This window comes from Neurospora tetrasperma (assembly GCF_000213175.1).
Source record: "Neurospora tetrasperma FGSC 2508 unplaced genomic scaffold NEUTE1scaffold_81, whole genome shotgun sequence".
Taxonomy (NCBI): Eukaryota; Fungi; Ascomycota; class Sordariomycetes; order Sordariales; family Sordariaceae; genus Neurospora; species Neurospora tetrasperma.
The window spans coordinates 69,705-89,594 of record NW_009799179.1 but is presented as its reverse complement, the minus strand read 5'-3'; the positions used below and the strand labels follow the sequence as shown (position 1 = coordinate 89,594).

The window sequence follows — 19,890 nt, the reverse complement described above, 5'->3', positions numbered from 1 at the left end:
CCTCTAATTTAAACTAATCTTCGTCTTTTAACTACTTAGATATTAGAAAGAAATAGAAAGAATAATAATTAAAGTACTTCAACTAATTAAGTATAAGGTCAGCATTCGAAAACCCCGTCGGCAATTTAGTAAAGCGGACGCCGTTATCAAAATTATTATAAATAACTCCTCTATTAAGTCGGTTTTAAAAATTATATAAATAAAAATAATATTAACTGTAGTACTTACGCTAGTAATAAGGGTAGTAAATTCGTAATTGGTAATATTATTAATCATTAATTATTGAAGTAAAAAAAAAAGGTTAGTATTCTTCCTTATATTAGATTATTAGTAAAGTAATATTAAAAGCGATTTAAAACTTTTTATTAATTTACTTTAATATTCAGTAGATCCTTAAAATAATAACCCTAACGTACCTACCCAATATATAACTGGTTCTAATACCTATTTTATTACTATTCTAAACGTCTCCCTTAGTAACCTTATACTCATTAAACACTTCTTCGTATTTATTAAACTACTTATTAATAGAGTCTTTGTTCAATTCCTAGAACCTTTTTTTAATATTAATAGTATAATAAACTATAAACTTCAATTCTAAGTAGTCTTTTATAAACTGGGTTAACTACTAGCTGTTATAGGTAATTGGCATACCCTACAGTAAGCGTAATCGATTTACGGCTAATATAATTATTTTATACAACGTAAGGAATATCCTTTAAAAATAGAATATTACGTACAATATAATCGCATTTTCTTTAGCGTTTATTAATATACAGGGACGCCCTTTTGGTTATAATAATATAATAGGTTTCTAAAATTTATGTAGGGATTTAACGTAACGAGCGATAGATATACGGGATTCGCTAATAACGGTGACGATATTTCTAATAGTTAGCAATTTTATTACTCTACTTTTAAGGGATTTAAAGCGATATTAGGCATCGAAATACATACGAGCGCCGCGGTAACTAGCGGGCGTTATACCTAATTTATTAAAGTACTTATGAAAGTCTATAGGTATTATATTTAATAGTTAGTATAGTAACTACTCTATTAATCTATAGTTATATAGACTGCTTACTGTTTTATAGTTTTACGCAGCAAATTGTACGAGTTGGGATACGGTTTTGGTAGTGAAGCTGTTGCCGATTTCATGATGTAAATGAGTGATTTTGTAAGGCGTTAATAATCGAATCTGTATAGTACCAACCGGGCTTGTCCCAAATTAAAAAGTTGTCCTACAATTCCCTAACCCCCTATTTAACAAATAGGGGGGTTAAAAGCCTTAGCGCCCAGAACCCCCCAAGTAGGTAGTTTTTAGTCACTCGTAGCTAACGTTAGTCATTGCAACACTTCCTCAGCCACTCACAGCAATGGGGGACATTGTGGGGCTGAATGAAACAGGTGGGGACAGCTGTCTAGGCATCCCACTTTGCCAAGCCACACTTGCACTCTTCCAAGTTCCATGGGTCGGCGTTTGTCAACATGAACCACCATGATTCATCTTTCATCACCGTCCATGGGCATCCACATTCACCACTGCTAGTCAGTAATGAAACGACAGAGAACCAGCAACGACGACCACCGCCACCATGGAAACAGGCACACGCCAGTCGACATATATCATGTCCGCCCACCACGGCCAATGGGGCTGATGTCATTCCATCCCTAAATCTGACCAAACTGAGTTCGCAAACATGCCGGCGACGACGACATCGGCCCCCAGCCAAACCCCCGGCCAAACCCCGGTCGTCAACATCACGGCCGCACACATCATCAAGTGCGCCAACCCCAAGAGCGTAGACCACCTCCCGTCGCCTTTCCGACTTGGGCCCTTGGATCACTTTGCCCATACCGCCGTCCCCACCGATCTGGTCTACGTCTACGAGAAGCCCGATTTCCTTCAGGCCAGGGATTTTATTCCCATCGCACGACTGCATGACGCCATCAGCACCCTCCTCAACTACTACCCCCATTTGACGGGCCGCCTCGCCGTTGACCCTTCCAATGGCGTCCGGAGTATCACCAAGCTGGGCACGGGCGTCTCCCTGTTTGAAGCATCTTGCGACCAGCCGCTGTCGCCGTCTCCAGATCAAGACCATATTGAGATGACCAATCTCCCAGGGGCAGGAGAAGCGCTGATTCCTCCCTCATTCCCTACAGAAGCGATGCTGGCTACTACGGCTCACTGGGATCCCTCTTTCGACGAGGAAGCGGGCATCCAGCGCGGTCCCCTTTTGCTAATCCAACGTACCCAGTTCAAGTGCGGCGGCGTTGCCATCGGGTACCGTATCTCCCACGCCGTATGCGCCGCAGAGGGGTGCATTCACTTGTACCAAGATTTGTGCGAAATCTACCGCAAGCTTTCTCGTGGTGAAGCCGGGATTCTGGACCGCCTACCGCACATCATTTCCTTTGGCGCCGACCGAATAACCACCCCCAATGAGGAAGCAAAAAATCATGCCATGGAACATCCGCCCTTGGGCTACCTCGTCTCCTCCCAACCAGACGAAGCACTAGGCGGCGATGCCGACAAGCACATGAAGAGTACAGTCTCCTCAGACACCGCTGTCCAAGAACATCCCATCGCTATCGCCGACACTTATCTGCACTACTCCCCCTTTGAACTTGCCAACCTCAAAATCAAGGCTACCAACCCCAACGATCCTGACTCCTGGGTATCCACGTTTGAAGCCCTCCTTGCCCACCTGTGGCAGCAAACCCACCAGGCCCGCGTCCGCGCCGCTTCCGATCAAGCCCATCGTATGCCCACCGGCGACCCCAAAAGCGTCCCGACACCCAGCTTTTGGACCAACATCAACTTTTCCCATTCCAACCGCCTCGACCTCGCTGGACAAAGCAAGGGGATGGGAAAGAGTCATTACTTTCCCAATGCCGTTCTTCCCGTTTTCTTAACCGTAGCCGAGGACGATACGATTGACTTGTACGATGCCCCGCTCTGGCAGGTGGCCAAACTAGTACACGAGGCGATACGCCATCCCGAGACTGCTAGCACCGAATACGCTTTGGCGGTCACCAACTGGATGTGTGACTTGCCCGACAAGCGCCTGGCCAAAGTCGACTTCAACCTGTTTGCGAGGTGGTGCTTTGTGAATACGGATTGGAGCAAGTACGAGCTGTATGGGGAGCGGACAGCGCTGGATCGGGTTGAGGCAGTGTTGGCAGCCCCGCCATTCACAGCGATATCGAGGTTGGATGGCTTTACGACTTTTGTTCAAGCGAGAGAAAGGGGAGGGATTGACGTAAGGTTGACGATGAACAAGGCGGCCTCGGGATATTTGGAGGGATGATTTGGGCATGGTATCCCTAGGACAAGGCGGGAGCTGTAGCGGGTAGGAGAACCTGGGTACTCGAAGGATCTGACCGAGGAAGTTTTGGCCGGCTGTGATCCATGGAATTCTCTACCTTACCATCTCCAGACTAGCATTAAGGAGCGAAGGCATCGGAGTGCATCATTCAAACATCTACCCACAGCAAAACGTACATGGCCAAACAGCCTTCGCTTCTTTGTCCTGTCCGAAATCCGTTTCCATCCATGAACGTCAAGGCCTCAAACTCGCTGTCTAAACCAACTAATCTCCCTTTCCAGCCGACCACCACAAAACAGACATACGAAACAAAATCAGAAAGTCGCCGGTTGTGGATCACAGTACCCAAACTCGGGCTGACAACCCACGATATACGGACAGAACTGATCCCCATCTCCACACCATCCAAACTGGCTGCAACACCGGCCATAGGCACTTCCCAAACAGTTCTGTCCGTTTCCGCACCGCCCATCTGTACTTGGCACTTGACCGGGCGGTAGCGTGAATGTCGGGCCAGCGCTCGTACTGGTGCTTGTCCGGGTTGAAGTAGTAGTACTGGTGGTGGAAGTGGAAGTGGAAGTGGAAGTGGTTCCAGGGGATCCGGAATCATCCTCGCAAAGACCAAAAGCGGATTGGCAGCCTGCACCACAGTACTCGGGTCCGGAACCGCACCAGAAGAAACGAGAGCAGCAGGGGCCCCAACCGGCGTCGGTGATGCCAGGGCAAATGGTAGAGTTGCCGCATTGTCCGTTGGTGGTGATGATTCCAGTGGGGATGGGGACGAAACTACTGCTGCTGCTGCTGCTTCCGGTGGTACTGGTGCTGCTGCGTATCGAGGTGATGCTGGTGATGATGGAAGTGCTGCTAGTCGGCCTTACGGTGGTCGAAGTCGTAGTGGTAGTGGTGGTAGCCACGGGTCGAGGCCATCCACAGACACCATAAGCAGGCTGGCAATCAAAGCCCGGGTAGCAGTGGTCTACGGTGTCGCCACAGTAGCCGTACTCGGAACAGCAGAGGCTGTCGGGGCAGCGGCCATAGTTGGCTCCGCAACGGCCGGTGGTGGTTTGGCGGATATGAAGCGGCTCGTGGGATTCGTCAAGACCTAGGTGTTGGTGTTGACGACGGGCGAGGGCGCCGAGGATTTGTCGGTCTGGGACGGGAAAGTCGTTGAGGTGGGGTTTGCCGAGAGCTGCAAAGGACCACAAGCTCCGCGCTGTGAATGTGATGAGGTTGAGGAACTTCATCTTGAAAGTGTCTACGTCTCAATCTGGAGACCGGAAGATCCACAGCAGGATGAGGGAAACAAGCCCGACGAGGGGAAGAGGACATATGAGAGGTTTTGAAGCTCTTTCGGGACTTTCTTTTCCACCGACTCCTTCCCACACTTGATCACTCACTCTCCCTTCTTGACTCAAGGACCCTCGATACCAAACTTTTGGTTGACGTGGACAGAGACATGCAGATGTGATAAGACGCCCAGAAATTTTGTCAACAGCCAGAAAGGGAATAACCACTCGGTCGTGCTGTTCGCCGGGATATAACCGTTTGGAAGTTGGAAAGTTGTTGCGGGAGAGCCACCTAATAAAGAGGCTAAATAACCGGCTGCCGGGTTTGCCGAGTTTATGTTGCTGCAGGAACGGGGAATCTTGTCCCGTGTCAACCACCTTCCGAAAACCACGTTGTTGTTATACCGTCTTGGCAGAAACTGGGTGACTTCATTGTTCTTTTCCTATTGTGTCTGGGGAAGTTCGGTACTTGATGTGCGGTTGGAACAGCCAAAGAAGGATGAAACGACGGGACAGACGAAGCCATTTCCGTTTCCAGAATACCAAGATACCTACGTAAAGCATCCCGCTATCACAATCACATGAGGCTCAATAGCCTAGTCCCATCGCTATGTCATCACGCCAATTTACCCGGTCACATCTCCAGTCACATGTTCCCAGCCTTCAGCTCCGAGCCCATTGCCTCAGAACGGGAAGCCGCACCGACGGCCTCCTCCTCCTTCCTAACCTCCTCCTCCGCCGCCTCAAACGCATCATAACAGAACAACACCTCTCTAAACTCCTTGGTCCACGGCAACGTATCCTTGTGCGGCAACGGCCCCTTGTAATACCTCCTCGCCTCTTCCTCCACGCCTTCGACATTCAACCACTTGGGCCCAGCATTGGACGCCAACATGGTCAAGTTACACCTCGGGATACGTAGCTGATCAAATAGCTGCAGACGACGCTTGACGAACTCTTCAAGCTGCGGAGGATCAGAGGGAAAGTCGCGAAAGAGGACTTCCATCGTGGCGGCCGACTCGATGGCAATGGCTCCGCCCGCTGCATGCGTGGGCATCATGACGTGCGCCGCGTCACCTATCACCACTGCTTTGCCGCGGACGAAGGAGTTCAAGGCGGGTCTTTTGAACAGGTGGTGGACTTTGATGCCTTTCTCGCCTGTCCCCCTTCCATTCTCCTCTCCCTCTTTCTCTTCTCCTTCCTCCCCATAAGCCAAATCGACCAAGGCCCTCACCGCCCCATGAAACCCGCTCAAAACTTTCAGCACCTCCTCCTTCCCTACCGCCGTCGACCAACCCCGACCCGGTGGTGACGACTCCCCCGCCTCCCCACTAGGTTGCGGCGGCGTGTCATGCACGATAGCGTTGTTGAGTACGCGTCCGCCGCGGCAGGGGTAAGAGACCCAGAGTACATCTTTAATAGGGTCGTGCCATGACAAAAAGCCGGGAAGGGGGCCGCCTTGGCTGTGAGGAAGGAAGTGTGGGCGCAGGGAAGGGTTGGTGAGGAACGGGGAGGAGGGGGTGAGGGGGAGGAGGAAGCGGTAGATTGAGCGGCTAGTGGGTTGTGCCTGGTACGAGGATGGTGTCGAGGAAGATGGCAGGATGGATGGGAGGAGTTTGGACTGTCGGGGGAAAGAAGGTTAGCGAAGGTGATGCAAGGAGGGAAGGAGGATAGCCAAAGGAGGATAGCCAAAGGAGGGAAAGAAAGAAGGAAATGGCAAATGTAAGAAAGGAGGAAGGGACACGTAAAAACGTACGTGAGCACCGTCAGCAACAACCACTAGATCCCATCCCTCCAGTTTTGTTCCATCTCTGAACTCAATCGCCCCTTCTTCGCAGTCCAATCCCACCACTTCTCTTCCCAATTCAATTCTGACCGGTCCTCCATCAACCACCCTTTTCGTTCCATGCCCCCCATCTACTTTCCCCTCCGTTTCCCTCGTCTTTTTTTTACTCTTAGATATCGCCCCCTTTACCCTCTGCGCCCCAACCAACTCCCTCAACCCCCAATGTAAATCCGCCCTATGAACGCCCCAAGACCCTCTATGTCCCTTTTCACCTCCCACTCCCAAATCCTCCCCAAACCCTTTATAATCCTCCGACTTGACAACCTCCAATGTATCCGCCCTCGCAAATCGAATACTCCAATTCGGCACCGGCTCTGCCTTGTTGAAATCGAAGCCCCATCGCGAGAGACATAAGCTGGCGTTGGGAGGCAAAGTGATGGCGGCGCCGGTCTCGTTGGAAAAGAGCGAGCGCTCGAAGATGGTGCACGACCAACCCGCTCGGCGGAGGGAGATGGAGGCGGAGAGGCCCGAGATGCCGGCGCCGAGGATGGCGGCGCGAGGGCGGTAGTTCTGGATCGAGGAGGAGGAGGAGGAGGAGGTCGGGGAGGTTGTCGAGGAGGGAGCCGCGGATGGATTAGTCTTGGGTCGGCCTACGTCTAGCGCGGAAGACATATCGGCGATGAACTCGGACGATGGCTAAGAGGGTTGGATGGTGATGTTCGAGGTTGGAGGATGCATCTCGACGTCGTCAAATCTCCGCGCGCGGGTGGCAGGTCAGTCATCAAGCACGCTCACTGTACGACCCTCATACCAGCGTCGTCGCACAGCAGCGCGTGGCAAACAGCTGCATCGTCGTAGCTCATCCTATTTCCATGCATGACAAGAGTGCAATGCGCATCCCGTTCAGTCACCGATGCATAGTGTACGGCTGAAGTTCAGATGGTTGGCCGTCATGCGTGCCAGGCACCTCTTAGCGGTTGGTCCATTCTCGCTGCTCCCTGGCGGCCACCGCTGTTTTTTTTTTTTTTAATTTTTTCTTTTATTTTCTTGTAGCGTTTCCCCACTGTTTGTCCGTCAGCAACTGAGATCTCGATGACATTTCGGGTCTGGGTTTCACCTGGTACAAGAGAAAACCGCCTCGCTTAATCAACCATCTCGATGCGCCCTTGGTATTTCCCTCAATATTTGTGGGGCTGATTTCCCCTGTAAGGACGGGCCGAGCAGCAAATCCATCAGAAATTGTCAAAATCAGGTGATGAGGCCATTCACAGATGCAAGTAAACACACTCGAGATAGGTAGGGGGCTCCATCCCACCAAACCTGCGCGAGTCGACAATTTGGGCCTAGCACTGTCTGGTATGTCGAACACCGTTGAGCCCGTCCTGGAGATTGTCAGGCCCATCCACTCCTTTTGCAGTCATCCGGCCGCAGATGCTTGATGGAATGTCCGGCGATGCCACCTTGAAAGTCCGATCCCTTTCGCCTTCACCATACATGTAAAGTCTCCGCAGTATGTAGGCCGCTGGCCCAGGACCACCCCGGCTTGGGTCACCAGTCGAGTGGGCGGCGGTTTGCGGGAAAAAAACAAGTCTGTGGGGAAAGGATCGAGAATCCATTTCGGATTACACATGCATCCATCACGGGGCCAGCAACGGGGACATGGACGTCTGACTGACGAGAAAAAGGCCAGCTGTATCTCCGGTGCTAGTCAGCAACAAGTTCGTGCTTCCGCCGTGACATGGACCGCAAGCGCAAGGTACAATCCCCCTCTTGGGTCCTCGTTCTGTCACGCAGGGTACGGGGAGTTGGCGGCGGGGGACCGGACTCACCTCCGGATTATGTTAGTGGACGTAACCGGGATCCCACGACTTGCTGCGTCTGAGCTGGTAGGGTTCCTAACAATATCTGACTGGAGCCGGCTGATTTCGAGAGGCGTGATTGGACCAAAATCAAGGTGAAAAAAAAGGGGGCGAAGGGAGAGTGGAAGCCACGGAACCGTTGGGGTCGTTATCACCACCCAAGTTTTGCCCGTGCCGTGCTCCAACCGTTTCACATCTTCGGGCAATCCCATCCATCCATCCAGCAAAGAGGAGCACCCGGAGATTTCAACGCGCTTCGTTCCCCCGCGTCCGGGCTTTCATGCCATCGCTGAGTCGTTTCTGTTAGGGAACAAAGACTGCGTAGGGCCCAATCAAGGTAAATGCCTGGCCCCCTGAGCGGGCACACGAGTGGTCGAGTGGACGTTCGTTCTCACAGAAAGATTCCTCCTCTGGCCGTGTTCATGGGGGCCTCCGATTGGAAAATCATCATCGTCATCTTGCGATCATAGACACACCCTGACCTATGTACCAAGGAACAGCTCGCTGATCATCCGTCTCCGTCCAGTGATCCATCGCTGCAGCAATTTGGTGGGGCAAGAGTACCTCTAGTCTAGGAACCTGCTCCGTTGGCTGGATCCCATCCTTTGAAAGCGTGCTGCGGGCACACTGTATCTTGGGCCAGAAAGGATAGCCAAGAGAGGCTTTACCGGCATTCGGGGCCGGTTCCTCGTGGAGTGTTTTCTCGGGTTGGTTGGAAGTGATCCCGGTTCCAGTTGAGCAGCAGTGTGGTCCCGTTGTGACCGCCCACCCCCCCTCGTGCCCCCCCAGTCTCGACCAGGGAAGCATCACCCGTGTGTGCGTGGGTGTACATACGTATTGCTTCAGTTTTCCTCACGGACCGCTTGTTGACAGCTGGGAGGCTACCTCTTTGAGCTGGCCCGCTGCTTATGCTGGCCACTGCCTACCACGGTTGCAGCTGTTGCTGGCTCGGGTAGGATCCACAAGAGAAGCATCGGGTCTTCGGGATTCAGGCCAGGCCAGGACAGGGCAGCCAGACACCGCTGACAGAAAGAAAGCCTTTTGCTTCGCTTTCTCCTCACCCATCGGAGGACGAAAAAAAAAAAGGGAAGAGAGAGCAATACCACCTCATCCTTGTTCCTCAACAACGTGGATTACAACAACATCCAGTACCACCTCAAGTCCCTGTCGTGCCTTTCCATGCGGCTACGGACCCAAGCAGACCTTTGTTCTTCCTGTTGTCGTTCCCTCCTCCCCTGGACATTTCAGCAGCACCAGCCCAAGGACCATTGTTCTCGTCTAGAGCATCCTCTACCCAGTCCTTTCCGAGTTCGAGCAGGTACCGATGCAAAACTTTCGCGAGATTCGACCGGCTTCCATCCCAACCAACGGCGGCCACGATGCTGAGGGAGTAGCAGCACAACCAGCACTACAGCCACGAGACCACACTGAGCAGCAACAACAACAGCGTCACACTCACAATCTCCCCCATGTCGTTGCCCCAGGCTTTTCAGTTGCTGCCGGAAATACAGGCCTTCCAATATCCGTCCAAGGGCCACAGCGATTGGAAAGTATTGTGCTTCCGAGGAGAAAGCGCAGTGTGGTTCAAGCATGCCGTGACTGCCGCAAGACAAAGGCCAAGGTGTGACATTTGTTTGTTTTTCTGGTGCTCTACACTATTCATCATGTCCTTCATGTCCTTCTTCGCCACCCTTTTCCCATCATTTCGCCTATTTCCCGTGGCTTGCATACCCGTATTACCCGTTAGCCACCCGCGTGTCAAGTTAACGTGTGCCTGTGTCATGTCAGTGTTTGCTAACCCCTGTCCCGGTTCTTGTTTACCACGGGCAACCCCCCCAATCTAGTGCGGCGGACAACGTCCCAAGTGCAACAACTGCAAAGCCAAAGGACGACAATGCGGGTACGATGGCGAAGAGGGCCAGTCGCGGTACAAGGCCATGAAGTCGCGCCTGGCACTGCTGGAGAAGACGATGCAGCAGCTGAGGAAAGCGACGGCCGAGCAGGCGGTGCGCTTGATTGAGGAGCTGAAGCAGACGCCTGACGATTTTTTCACCCCCATGGCGGCTGTTGACGAGGATGAGAACATGAATACGCCTACCGGTACATCGCCATCGACGGTTACGACCTCGGTTGGGAATATCTCCACGGCTTCTGGGTCACGCCACAGCTCTGGCCAGTCCATGACCGGTCTGGCACACCAGGAACAAGAAGAAGCGTCTCCCTTTCGTGATCGAGCATCAATCTCGACCGAACCGCCCATCTTGTCTCCGACGCCGTGGCAACTATGGGTGGACAACAGCAGCACCGCGGTCAATCCGTCTCCCGGAGGAGCGTCCAGCAGCAGCGATGGACGACGACAATCCTTCCCATCGGCAGCCATTCAGATTCCGATTCCCGACCTCGAGACTACCAACGCCGCTATCAACGAGTACTTTATCCGTATCGACCAGCTCTTCCAGCCCTTTTCCCGCGACGAGCTCAAATCTCTGCACCGAATTGCCTCCGGCCTTGACGACTCTACACTGAATTCTGCCCCCATGGACCGGAAACGGCAACAGCAAATAGCCCTCAGCTGCCTCACAGCCGTCGCCTCCCTTGGTTCTCAGTGCCTTATGGATGCGCAGACGGACAGCCGGGTTCAAGAACAAGAAGCGTTTACGAATATCGCCAGACATTACTTGGATGTGGTTATCGAGCACGCGCCGTTAGACGCAGTACGAGTGTGTGCGCTGCTGGCGGGGACAGTGATTATGAACAAGCCTGGGTTGGCGCTCAGTTATGTTGGTGTGTTTCCTTCCCCCCTTTTGCCTTTTTTCTTTCCTTCTCTCCGCCGGCTTTCCAGTCTTTCAGCTTCCTCTTTTTTCCCCTCCTTTTCCACCCTTCATTCCTTCCAGAAACACCTCATGTCATGAAAGACCAATCGCAATTGCAGTGCAATAAGAGCTTAGACTGGAAGGAAAGAACGAGGTTGGAACAAGAAGAAGTCGTGAGAAGATCCTCATTCACGGCTGGGGAGATCTACGGCCCATCTCTCCCGTCCGAATCGAACACAGACTGAATCGAGATACACTAACGCCAAGATCTGCAATCCTCCCCCCTTTTAAAGAAACGGGAATAAACCTGTTTTCTAGAGCCTACAGGATGAATCACGATGCGGCGCAGAAGCAGGCACAACTAGTCGAGGCCCAACAGGCGCAGAGACACCACCAGACTCTGGCTGCTGCTGCTGCTTCTTCTTCTTCTTCTTCTTCTTCTTCTTTGCAGGCGCAGCTCGCCTTGTCTCCTCCTGTGCTGCCGCATAAGGAAACAATCGGCCATGGAAGAAGTTGGCGGACGTTGGTTTTTCTGGCGAGGTACGTATCGTTTTTTATCTGTTGTTGTATCAACGTCAACTTGTTTCGATGTCGTTCCATTCCATGTCGTCGTTGCTGCTGCACGGACCGTGTGCGTGCGCGTGCCGGCATGGTGCCAATGGACGACGACGTATGGATGGATGGTGTGGTGTGACAAAGGGGGGAACTGCGGAACCGGCCGCTTTCTCCACTGATCGTCGGTTTTGTCGCTATTGGACAGGTAGAGGTAGTTCCCTGCTGTGTTGCCTGGAATGCTAATATTTCCCTCGTCTCCAGTTGGCTGAGCTCGGCTCACGGATACATTATTGGTAGCGACTTGTTGGTTGAGAGACAATTGGTGAGTTATTTTCTTCAATTGCTGTTCGGAACTATTGGGAGGCTATTGGGAGGCCTATAATCTCCACACTACTATCAGATGCCCCGGATTCTCGACCTTAAGAGAGAGAGAGAGAACATGTGCTGACCAGTAGCAGAGTCCGGAAGCTGAGCCGCCGTATCCCGAGAATGCGGATTTGGTCGAGAGTAAGTCCTGGCGTTTGGTTTCTTGGTTGTCATTGTTTACAACGCCCCTTTTTTGCACAGTGTCACCATCACAACTGCCCCTGTGTCAACCCTTCCGAGTCATCCCCTTTCATCAAACAACAACACCACCACCACCACCACCACCACCAATCTCGTCTCCAACTAACACCTCCCACAGTCACAGAAATAGCCCTAACCCGCCTCTGCTACATCAAATCCTTCATCCTGCGCCTCCGTGCCTCCAACCGGGATCTTACCCCCCACTCCATCCGTCACGTCCTCCACTCCCTTCGCCACTGGTACCACACCCTCCCCTCGGCCATCCAACTCAACTTCCACGACCTGTCTCGCTTCTCGCCCGCCGGTTCGCCCTTCCCCCAGACGACTTCCGGAGTCTCTTCAGGCTCGACCTCCGGCCTCCTCGAAACCCATCGCTCCATCCACCACATCCACATCCTCTACTCCGACTCCATCACCTTGTTGTACCGCTGGTTAATCTCCCAAAGCATCACCTGCCGGCTGCACGGCAACCACGAGGGGCATCATGCACTGGACACACCCCTTCGGGAACTTCTCCTGGAACACGCGGATGACGCGATCCGCGTCGCCGGACTAAGCGCCGTGGTGTTGCGGAAAATGATTCACAATGACGAGGAAATTCTGATGCCCTCCTGGACTGCTGGGTTCCAGGCTTATACCAGCTGCGCGGTTCTGCTCTGGTCAGTAGTAGGCAAGATGATCAACAGCATCGGTCTTTACCCTTCACAAACAACATCAAGAGGCACGGGAGGTGAGACAAACAGCATGGACGAACGGGAATACCAGGACCGCTATGGCTGGCACGGCGAACTCGAGCGTGTACGCGATTGTCTAGTTATTTTGGAGCTGTGCGCTCGCTTGGGAGGAGGGAGAGATGGGGCAGAGAGGTGGTGGAGGCGCATGAGGGCTTTTCTTGCGGTTGTGGAATCTTCTGTCACTTATCGACTGTGGGAACAACAGCAGCAACATCGACAACAACAACAACAACAACGCCCGCCGCCCCTGGCCCTCGAACCCCAAGATCGCAGCTATCTCCTTACCCTCCCATCTCCGCACGCGACTATGAACTCCAGCGGCAAGCCGGTGGCGGTGGATTACTCCCTCGCCAGAGTCTCGGTTAGTCTGATAATGCTCCTACATCAAAGTTTTGGAGCGCCGGGGAGCCAGAAGCTGGAGGGAGTAGGCGATGAAGAGTTTGCAGCGGGGGATTGGGGACAGCACTCTTCGCGGAGAGGAAGTGCAACTGGGGCAGATGAGAATGAGAATGGAAATGGCAGTGCCAACTTGTTGAGTGGCTTGTTGGATTTGGAGAGCGAGCAGGCGAGCATTTTGGAATGGTTGGGGTGGAATCTGCCTGTGAGTGGTGGAATTGGGTTGAATGGGAACGGGGATGTGCCTGTTTATCCGGTGATTTCGGGCGGTTATCAGGGGATGAACCAAGATGATCGTCGTGGTAGCGGTGGTGGTATGGGGATGACGAGGATGGACTTGGAGAGGTAGTGAGCCTAGACTCTGATCTGCAAGTTAAAGTCCAAGTTTTCCGCTTGTTTCGTGCTGTGGTTGGCATTTGTGTCGAGCTGTTGCTGGTGATGCGATGCAAGAGCGACTCGGTGTTGCAATCTTGTTAACGAACTGTTCGACCAAGGTCGGTACGCAATCTCGAGCTTGAACCACTCGTGGAAGGAACAAGGACGGAACATCCTTCGCATTCAAATACTACAAGTTGAGAGAAGCAAGAGCCATATGCGTTTCCACGTAGAGGTACCAAGATCGACCCAATCCCAAACCCTCCACGAGACGCCTTCCATGCATGTCCAACTTGTTTACATCAATGCCACTGCTGTGACAAGGGCAGTATTCTGGGCTTGGAACAGTAGTTCAATTCAGCTGATAAACTACTTTGGTCTCGAAGGCCTTGTTGATCCTTTTAAGCCCTTTCCGTCTGGCTGGGCTCAATAGCCTTCTTATACTAAAGTCTTCCTCCTTCTAATTGGTACGTATATAAGTCCTATTTGCCTAATTCTATCGTAAGGCTATAAGGTATCTATTTAGCGGTAAATATTATTGCGCGTCCCCGCGGATCTTTCTAAATACCTTCCTCTAATCTCCTATCCTTCCGTACTAAGGATATTAGTAGCGCTAACTTAGTTAGTTATAAAGCGTTACTATAGCAATAAAGGTTCGTTTCCTAATTTCGTTTAATTTTAACCGGTATAGGGAAGCTAAAGGATTAGCTTAATTACTAATCGTAGTTCTAACTAATTTTGTAAGGGGATTCCGGGTATATTATACCGTTAATTAAATAATCTATCTAATTGGGTTGTAATATCATATTATTGCCTAAAGTACTTAAGGCTAAAAACGTATTATAAAACTAAAATTATATAATACGGTTCTATTATTAATTTATAGGGTTATATTACGAACTTAAGCAACTACGCGGGCTAACTAGGCTATTGGGATGTAATAGCCCCGCTTACGATAAGATAGTATAACTTTAGATTAAGGTAGGAAATAAGGGAGTACCGGAAGGGCGCTTACTAGGATAGGCGCTTACAATAAGTAGTGCTTATAATAAATAATATTTACAGTAAATAATACTTACGGTAAGCAGTGCTTATAATAAGTAGAATACTATTGTAAGTATACGCTTAGGATTAAGGCCTTAGGACGAAGTATAGAATATAAAAGGACGATTAGAGAATTTAGATTATTAAATAGTTCGATAATAGTTAATTAATCTTTATTACCGAAATTAGTATTATATATATATACTTATTATAAACCTTTTAATTTTACTAAATAGTATTAATAGTTCTTTACCTTCAATTATCCTACTTAAATAAATTAGACTACTGTTCGTTATACGTTAATTACTCCCTTTAACCTATTTCGGATAGTACTAAAAGTATTTTTACTTCATTATATTCTCCTCCGCTAAAACTAATATTTAAAGCGAACCTTTAAACTTCGTTACTATATAATAATAGTTTAAGGCTATATAAAACTATATTATTTAATTAGAAGTTCAATTCTAAGCTAGAACCAATACCCCTAAAGCGAAAGCAGGGGAAGGAACCCCCCCTAAGGAGCGTAAGAAAATTAAATTATCTATACCTAAAGAGTTTAATAGCTAGTAAACCGCCTTCGCGGGATTTTTAATTTAAATACAAACCTATTTCTATTTCTATATAGATTAATTTACTTCCGAATTTGAGAAGGTAACTTATATAGAAACTAGATTTATAAATAAAGCTTTTATTTAATATAAGCTTATCTTTAAAAACTATTATAAGAATAGAGAATAAGTTTTGGACTTTATTAAGAAAATTCTAAATTTTTATACTAATTTTACTGACGTTCTCTCTAGAATTTTTAAAGAGAAGGATAAGATTCGGTAGGTTTAAAAACGCCTAACCTATTTTCAATAAACTAAGTCCGCTTTAACCTACACTATACATTTTAAATAGAATACTCTTCGTAGTAATATTAATAATAATAGGTTAATATAATTATTTTATAATAGTTTTAAGGATAGGGTTAAAGACGAACTCTATAAGGAAGATAGGCTAGAATCTATTAACGTTTATATAAATAAGGTTATTCGTATTAACGACCGATAATTCTAATAGGAATAGGAGAAAAAAGAAAAAACAACTACCTTCATTCCTTTCAAATCTACTAATATTAAGAAAAAAAGGATTTAGGGAACTTATATTTTAGGAACCACTCACTCTAAACCTATAGAAATCGATACTATTTAAATTAATTAAAGTAAATATAATTTTTTAAAAATTAAATACTTTAATTATAGTAAAACCGGATATATAAAAAAGGATTATTATACCCTTAAGTAATTAAGGTAGAAGAAGGCGGAAGCCGCTATAGTAGAAGGAATTAGGGTAATTGAGATTACTAATACTAAATACAGCTAGGACGATTTAGAAGACGCTATAAATAAGGCTATAAATTATAATTTAAAAGTATATTAAAAAGCGGATAACGAATATAATTAGGAGGGATTTAATAAAGAAAACCCTAAGTAAGAAAAATTATAGGGAAATAAATTATTTTTAATACGGACGTATTAGGCTCCGACGTAGGAAGAATTTAGTAATTTCCCTATTACAGACCGAAGTTTCCTTACTGTAATATATATAATATATATTATTCCTCCCCTAGCCCTATTATTTATACCCGTAATTAAGGAATATAGTATTTAGGACTTTATTAATTTATACTAATATAAATACCCTAATAACTTCGCTGCTAAACATTAAATAGAACCTTTAAAATACTATTTTAATAGAAGTTAGGCGAACGAATTATAGGACAATTTTTGGAAGAAACGGGCGGTTATTATCGAGGGGAAGCTACAAACTACTTAAGAAAAGACCCTAGAACTAATTAAAGCGTACAAACTAATTGAAGGAAATATAGTTTAAATATACCTTCTCTATTACGTGTATTATTAAATATTATAATTCTAATATATTATAGATAATTACTATAAGTATTTTAAGAAGAAATAGGATAATCGTTTTTAACCTACTAGAAGATTAAACGTATAAAGCTAACCTAAATTAATTACTCGCACTTTTAATCGAAGAAACTCTTAAACTACCCTTATTATTAATAAAGAATTTATATTTAATTTACACTCTTTTATAAAATTAAATAAATAATTAGTACCTAAGAGACTCCTAACCCGCCCGTATAATATTTATATTTATATAAGCTAGGGAGACGCCGATTATTATTAGTAATAGTACTTAATATCCAATTATCCTATCTATATAAAATAGAAAGCCTAGGATATCGAAGCCGAATTCGATAAATATATCCGGAAGGCTAAAATAATTGAATATACCGAAAAAAAAAAAGCCGAATACTTAATATAATTGTAGGAATATAATTCGTAGGATAAGTACGAACCTAAGGAAGAGGACGTTCTTAACGATTATTGCTAGGAATTAGGAAACGGTTTAGGGCCTTTAGGGAGGCCTAATGAAAATTAAATCCTTAAATAAAGAGGATTATCCGATAATATAACCGCCGGAAGTATAAAATTTAAAACCTTATAGTATTTATGAAAATTATAATTATAAAGGAAGGGAAGGAGGATTAACGGTTTAAAATTGTAGCCTATTAAAAAAATTATTAAGCCTTTATATTAGTAAATTCTAGAGTTTAATTGAATTTTATTTTATTTAAGTTTATTATTTAATTAAGGATTCCTTAAAAGAAGAAGAAAGTTCCTTTCGTAGTAAAAGGACCTTTTGAAATACAAAATATAAAAAGGGAAATAGTACTACTCCCTATTATAGTAGAAGGGAAAATAATTGAAATTAGCTTCGATATTATCGATATAAGGCTATCCAAAGATATAATCCTAGGGTACCTATAGTATATTATATATAACCTAAATATTAATTAGAAGGAAAATAACTATTTATATCCTAGGACGTACCCAATTATTAATAGGAAGCCCGAAGTATAGAAGGAAGTAAACTACGAAGGTATTATTCCTATAGCCCTATTATAAATAATATAGGAAATTATAATTTATACTATCGATAAAAGTAGTAAAGTTATAGAAGAAGGGTTAGTAATATTAGTAGAAATATTAGTAATTAATACTCAATACAAATTTAATTATTATTAGAACTAATAGGCGGAGAAACCGAAGATAGTAATTCTAGTAAAATATTAAAGATACCCAGCTTTCGTTAGTAAATATTTTAAAGGACTACTACTATAAGGATTGTAGGACTATAAAATTAAATTTAAGGAAGGAATTAAATTTAAATTCTTTAAAGTATATTATATAAATAAAAAATAGAATATAGAATTAAAAAAGTATTTAAACGAAAATTTAAAATAAAAATATATTCGGGAATTTATATTACTAATAGAGTACCCTATCCTCTTCGTACTAAAGAAGAATAGAAAATTACGCTTTTATATTAATTATAGGCAATTAAACTAAAAGACTATAAGAAATAATTATCCCCTACCCCTAATTTTATATATCTGAAGTTAATTAGGAAAAATACAATACTTTACGCGCCTTAATTTACCTATTATTTATACCTATATCCGGATTAAGGAAAGAGATGAATAGAATATAATATTTCGTATACTTTACAAATATTATAAATACTTTATTATACCCTTTAAATTAATTAATATACTTATAATATTCTAATTTATTATTAATTATACAATTCGACCCTACTTTGATAAATTCGCTATTTACTACCTAAATAATATCCTTATTTACTCTAAGACTTTTATAGAATATAAAGAATATATAAAGAAAATACTAAATATACTATATAAATATAAACTCTCTATTAATATATAGAAAAGCGAATTCTATATAAGAAAGACTATATTTCTTAAGTATTTGATTTTAAAAAATAAGGTTAGAATAGAATTAAATAAGGTAGAAACCGTACGGAACTAACCTACGCCTAAGAATACGACCGAAGTCTGTAAATTCTTAAAATTTATTAATTTTTATCGAATATTTATATAGGACTACAAAAAAATTACTAGGCTATTATACAAATTTATTAGGAAGGAAGCCGCTTTTATATAGGGAAAAACGGAAGAGGAAACTTTTAGAGCTATTTATAATACAATTACTATAGACCCCATACTAAAACTTTCTAATCCGAATAAACCCTTTAAAATTGAAATTAATACGTTAAATTACGTTATTAAAAGATAATTAGAATAGTACAATAATTAAAGAAAATTATATTCTATAACTTTCTTTTTAAAGAAATTAGAAGAACCCTATTACAATTACCCTATTTATAATAAGGAACTCCTAACTATTATTAAAGCGTTTTAAAAATAGAAGCTATATTTTAATGAAATTATATATAAAGTACAAATTTATACCGACTATAATAATTTTCGGTACTTTACGACTATTAAAGTACTTAATAATTATTAAATATAATAGGCCGAATTTTTATTAGAATTCAACTTCAAAATTAATTATAAAAAAGGATTAGAAAATATTCGTACTAACGCTTTAAATCGACGAATAGATTATATAAAGGATATAGTAGAAGCCTTTATACTTTTATTCTAAAAATAACCGGACGGATTATTTGTATACCCCCTATAGGAATAAGTAGAGTATTATACTATTTATTAAATTAAATTATAAGACCCCGGTTATTAGGCTTCTATTACTACGCCTAAGGAAAGGTAACAATAGGAAAATAGTTAGGAAGAAGGAATTATATTTTAGAATAATAAATTATAATATTATAATAAGGTTTATATTTGGCCGGAATAACGTAAAACTTTTATTATAAGAATTTATACGTTTAAAATAGGAGGATATATAAATATTATAAAAACTATAGTACAGATATAGTAATATTACGATTTTTTAAGAATAAAAGCCAAAGTAGCTCGAATATTATAAGCCTATAAATACTATAGTAGGACTAAGGTTATAAAATATAAATTATATAGATTCTTCGAACCTTTAGAAATTGTAGAAAGGCCGTAGAGTTTAGTAATTATAGACTTTATTACTAAATTACTACTATTTATAAATACTATTATAGAAATTATATATAATAATATATTAATAGTAGTAAATAGGCTAATTAAGTAGAATTATTTCCTACACTATAAAAAAATATAATTAGGGGAGTAATTTATAAATATAATTTACTAAAATAT

At 44.7% G+C, this 19,890-nt stretch overlaps 4 protein-coding genes across 4 annotated transcripts; 2 read left to right on the top strand and 2 right to left on the bottom strand.

The window, feature by feature from the left end:
* Positions 1 to 1,700: 1,700 nt before the first annotated feature.
* Positions 1,701 to 3,406, top strand: NEUTE1DRAFT_132326 (uncharacterized protein; the record flags this gene model as incomplete). The annotated part of the gene is made up of 1 exon (XM_009856683.1): positions 1,701 to 3,406. The coding sequence occupies one exon, from the start codon at positions 1,701 to 1,703 to the stop codon at positions 3,312 to 3,314; it is 1,614 nt and encodes a 537-aa protein (XP_009854985.1).
* A 240-nt stretch (positions 3,407 to 3,646) lies between these two features.
* Positions 3,647 to 4,576, bottom strand: NEUTE1DRAFT_55374 (uncharacterized protein; the record flags this gene model as incomplete). Its single annotated transcript, XM_009856682.1, has 1 exon — positions 3,647 to 4,576. The coding sequence occupies one exon, from the start codon at positions 4,574 to 4,576 to the stop codon at positions 3,647 to 3,649; it is 930 nt and encodes a 309-aa protein (XP_009854984.1).
* Positions 4,577 to 4,882: 306 nt separating this feature from the next.
* On the bottom strand, positions 4,883 to 7,076 carry NEUTE1DRAFT_132325 (uncharacterized protein; the record flags this gene model as incomplete). Its single annotated transcript, XM_009856681.1, has 2 exons — positions 4,883 to 6,239; positions 6,375 to 7,076. 2 exons carry the CDS (start codon positions 7,074 to 7,076, stop codon positions 5,265 to 5,267), a joined length of 1,677 nt encoding a protein of 558 aa, XP_009854983.1.
* A 2,511-nt stretch (positions 7,077 to 9,587) lies between these two features.
* NEUTE1DRAFT_149160 (uncharacterized protein) lies at positions 9,588 to 16,122 on the top strand (the record flags this gene model as incomplete). The annotated part of the gene is made up of 7 exons (XM_009856680.1): positions 9,588 to 9,884; positions 10,108 to 11,027; positions 11,395 to 11,616; positions 11,893 to 11,953; positions 12,090 to 12,138; positions 12,317 to 13,642; positions 16,109 to 16,122. The coding sequence occupies 7 exons, from the start codon at positions 9,588 to 9,590 to the stop codon at positions 16,120 to 16,122; spliced, it is 2,889 nt and encodes a 962-aa protein (XP_009854982.1).
* Between the last annotated feature and the right edge of the window lie 3,768 nt (positions 16,123 to 19,890).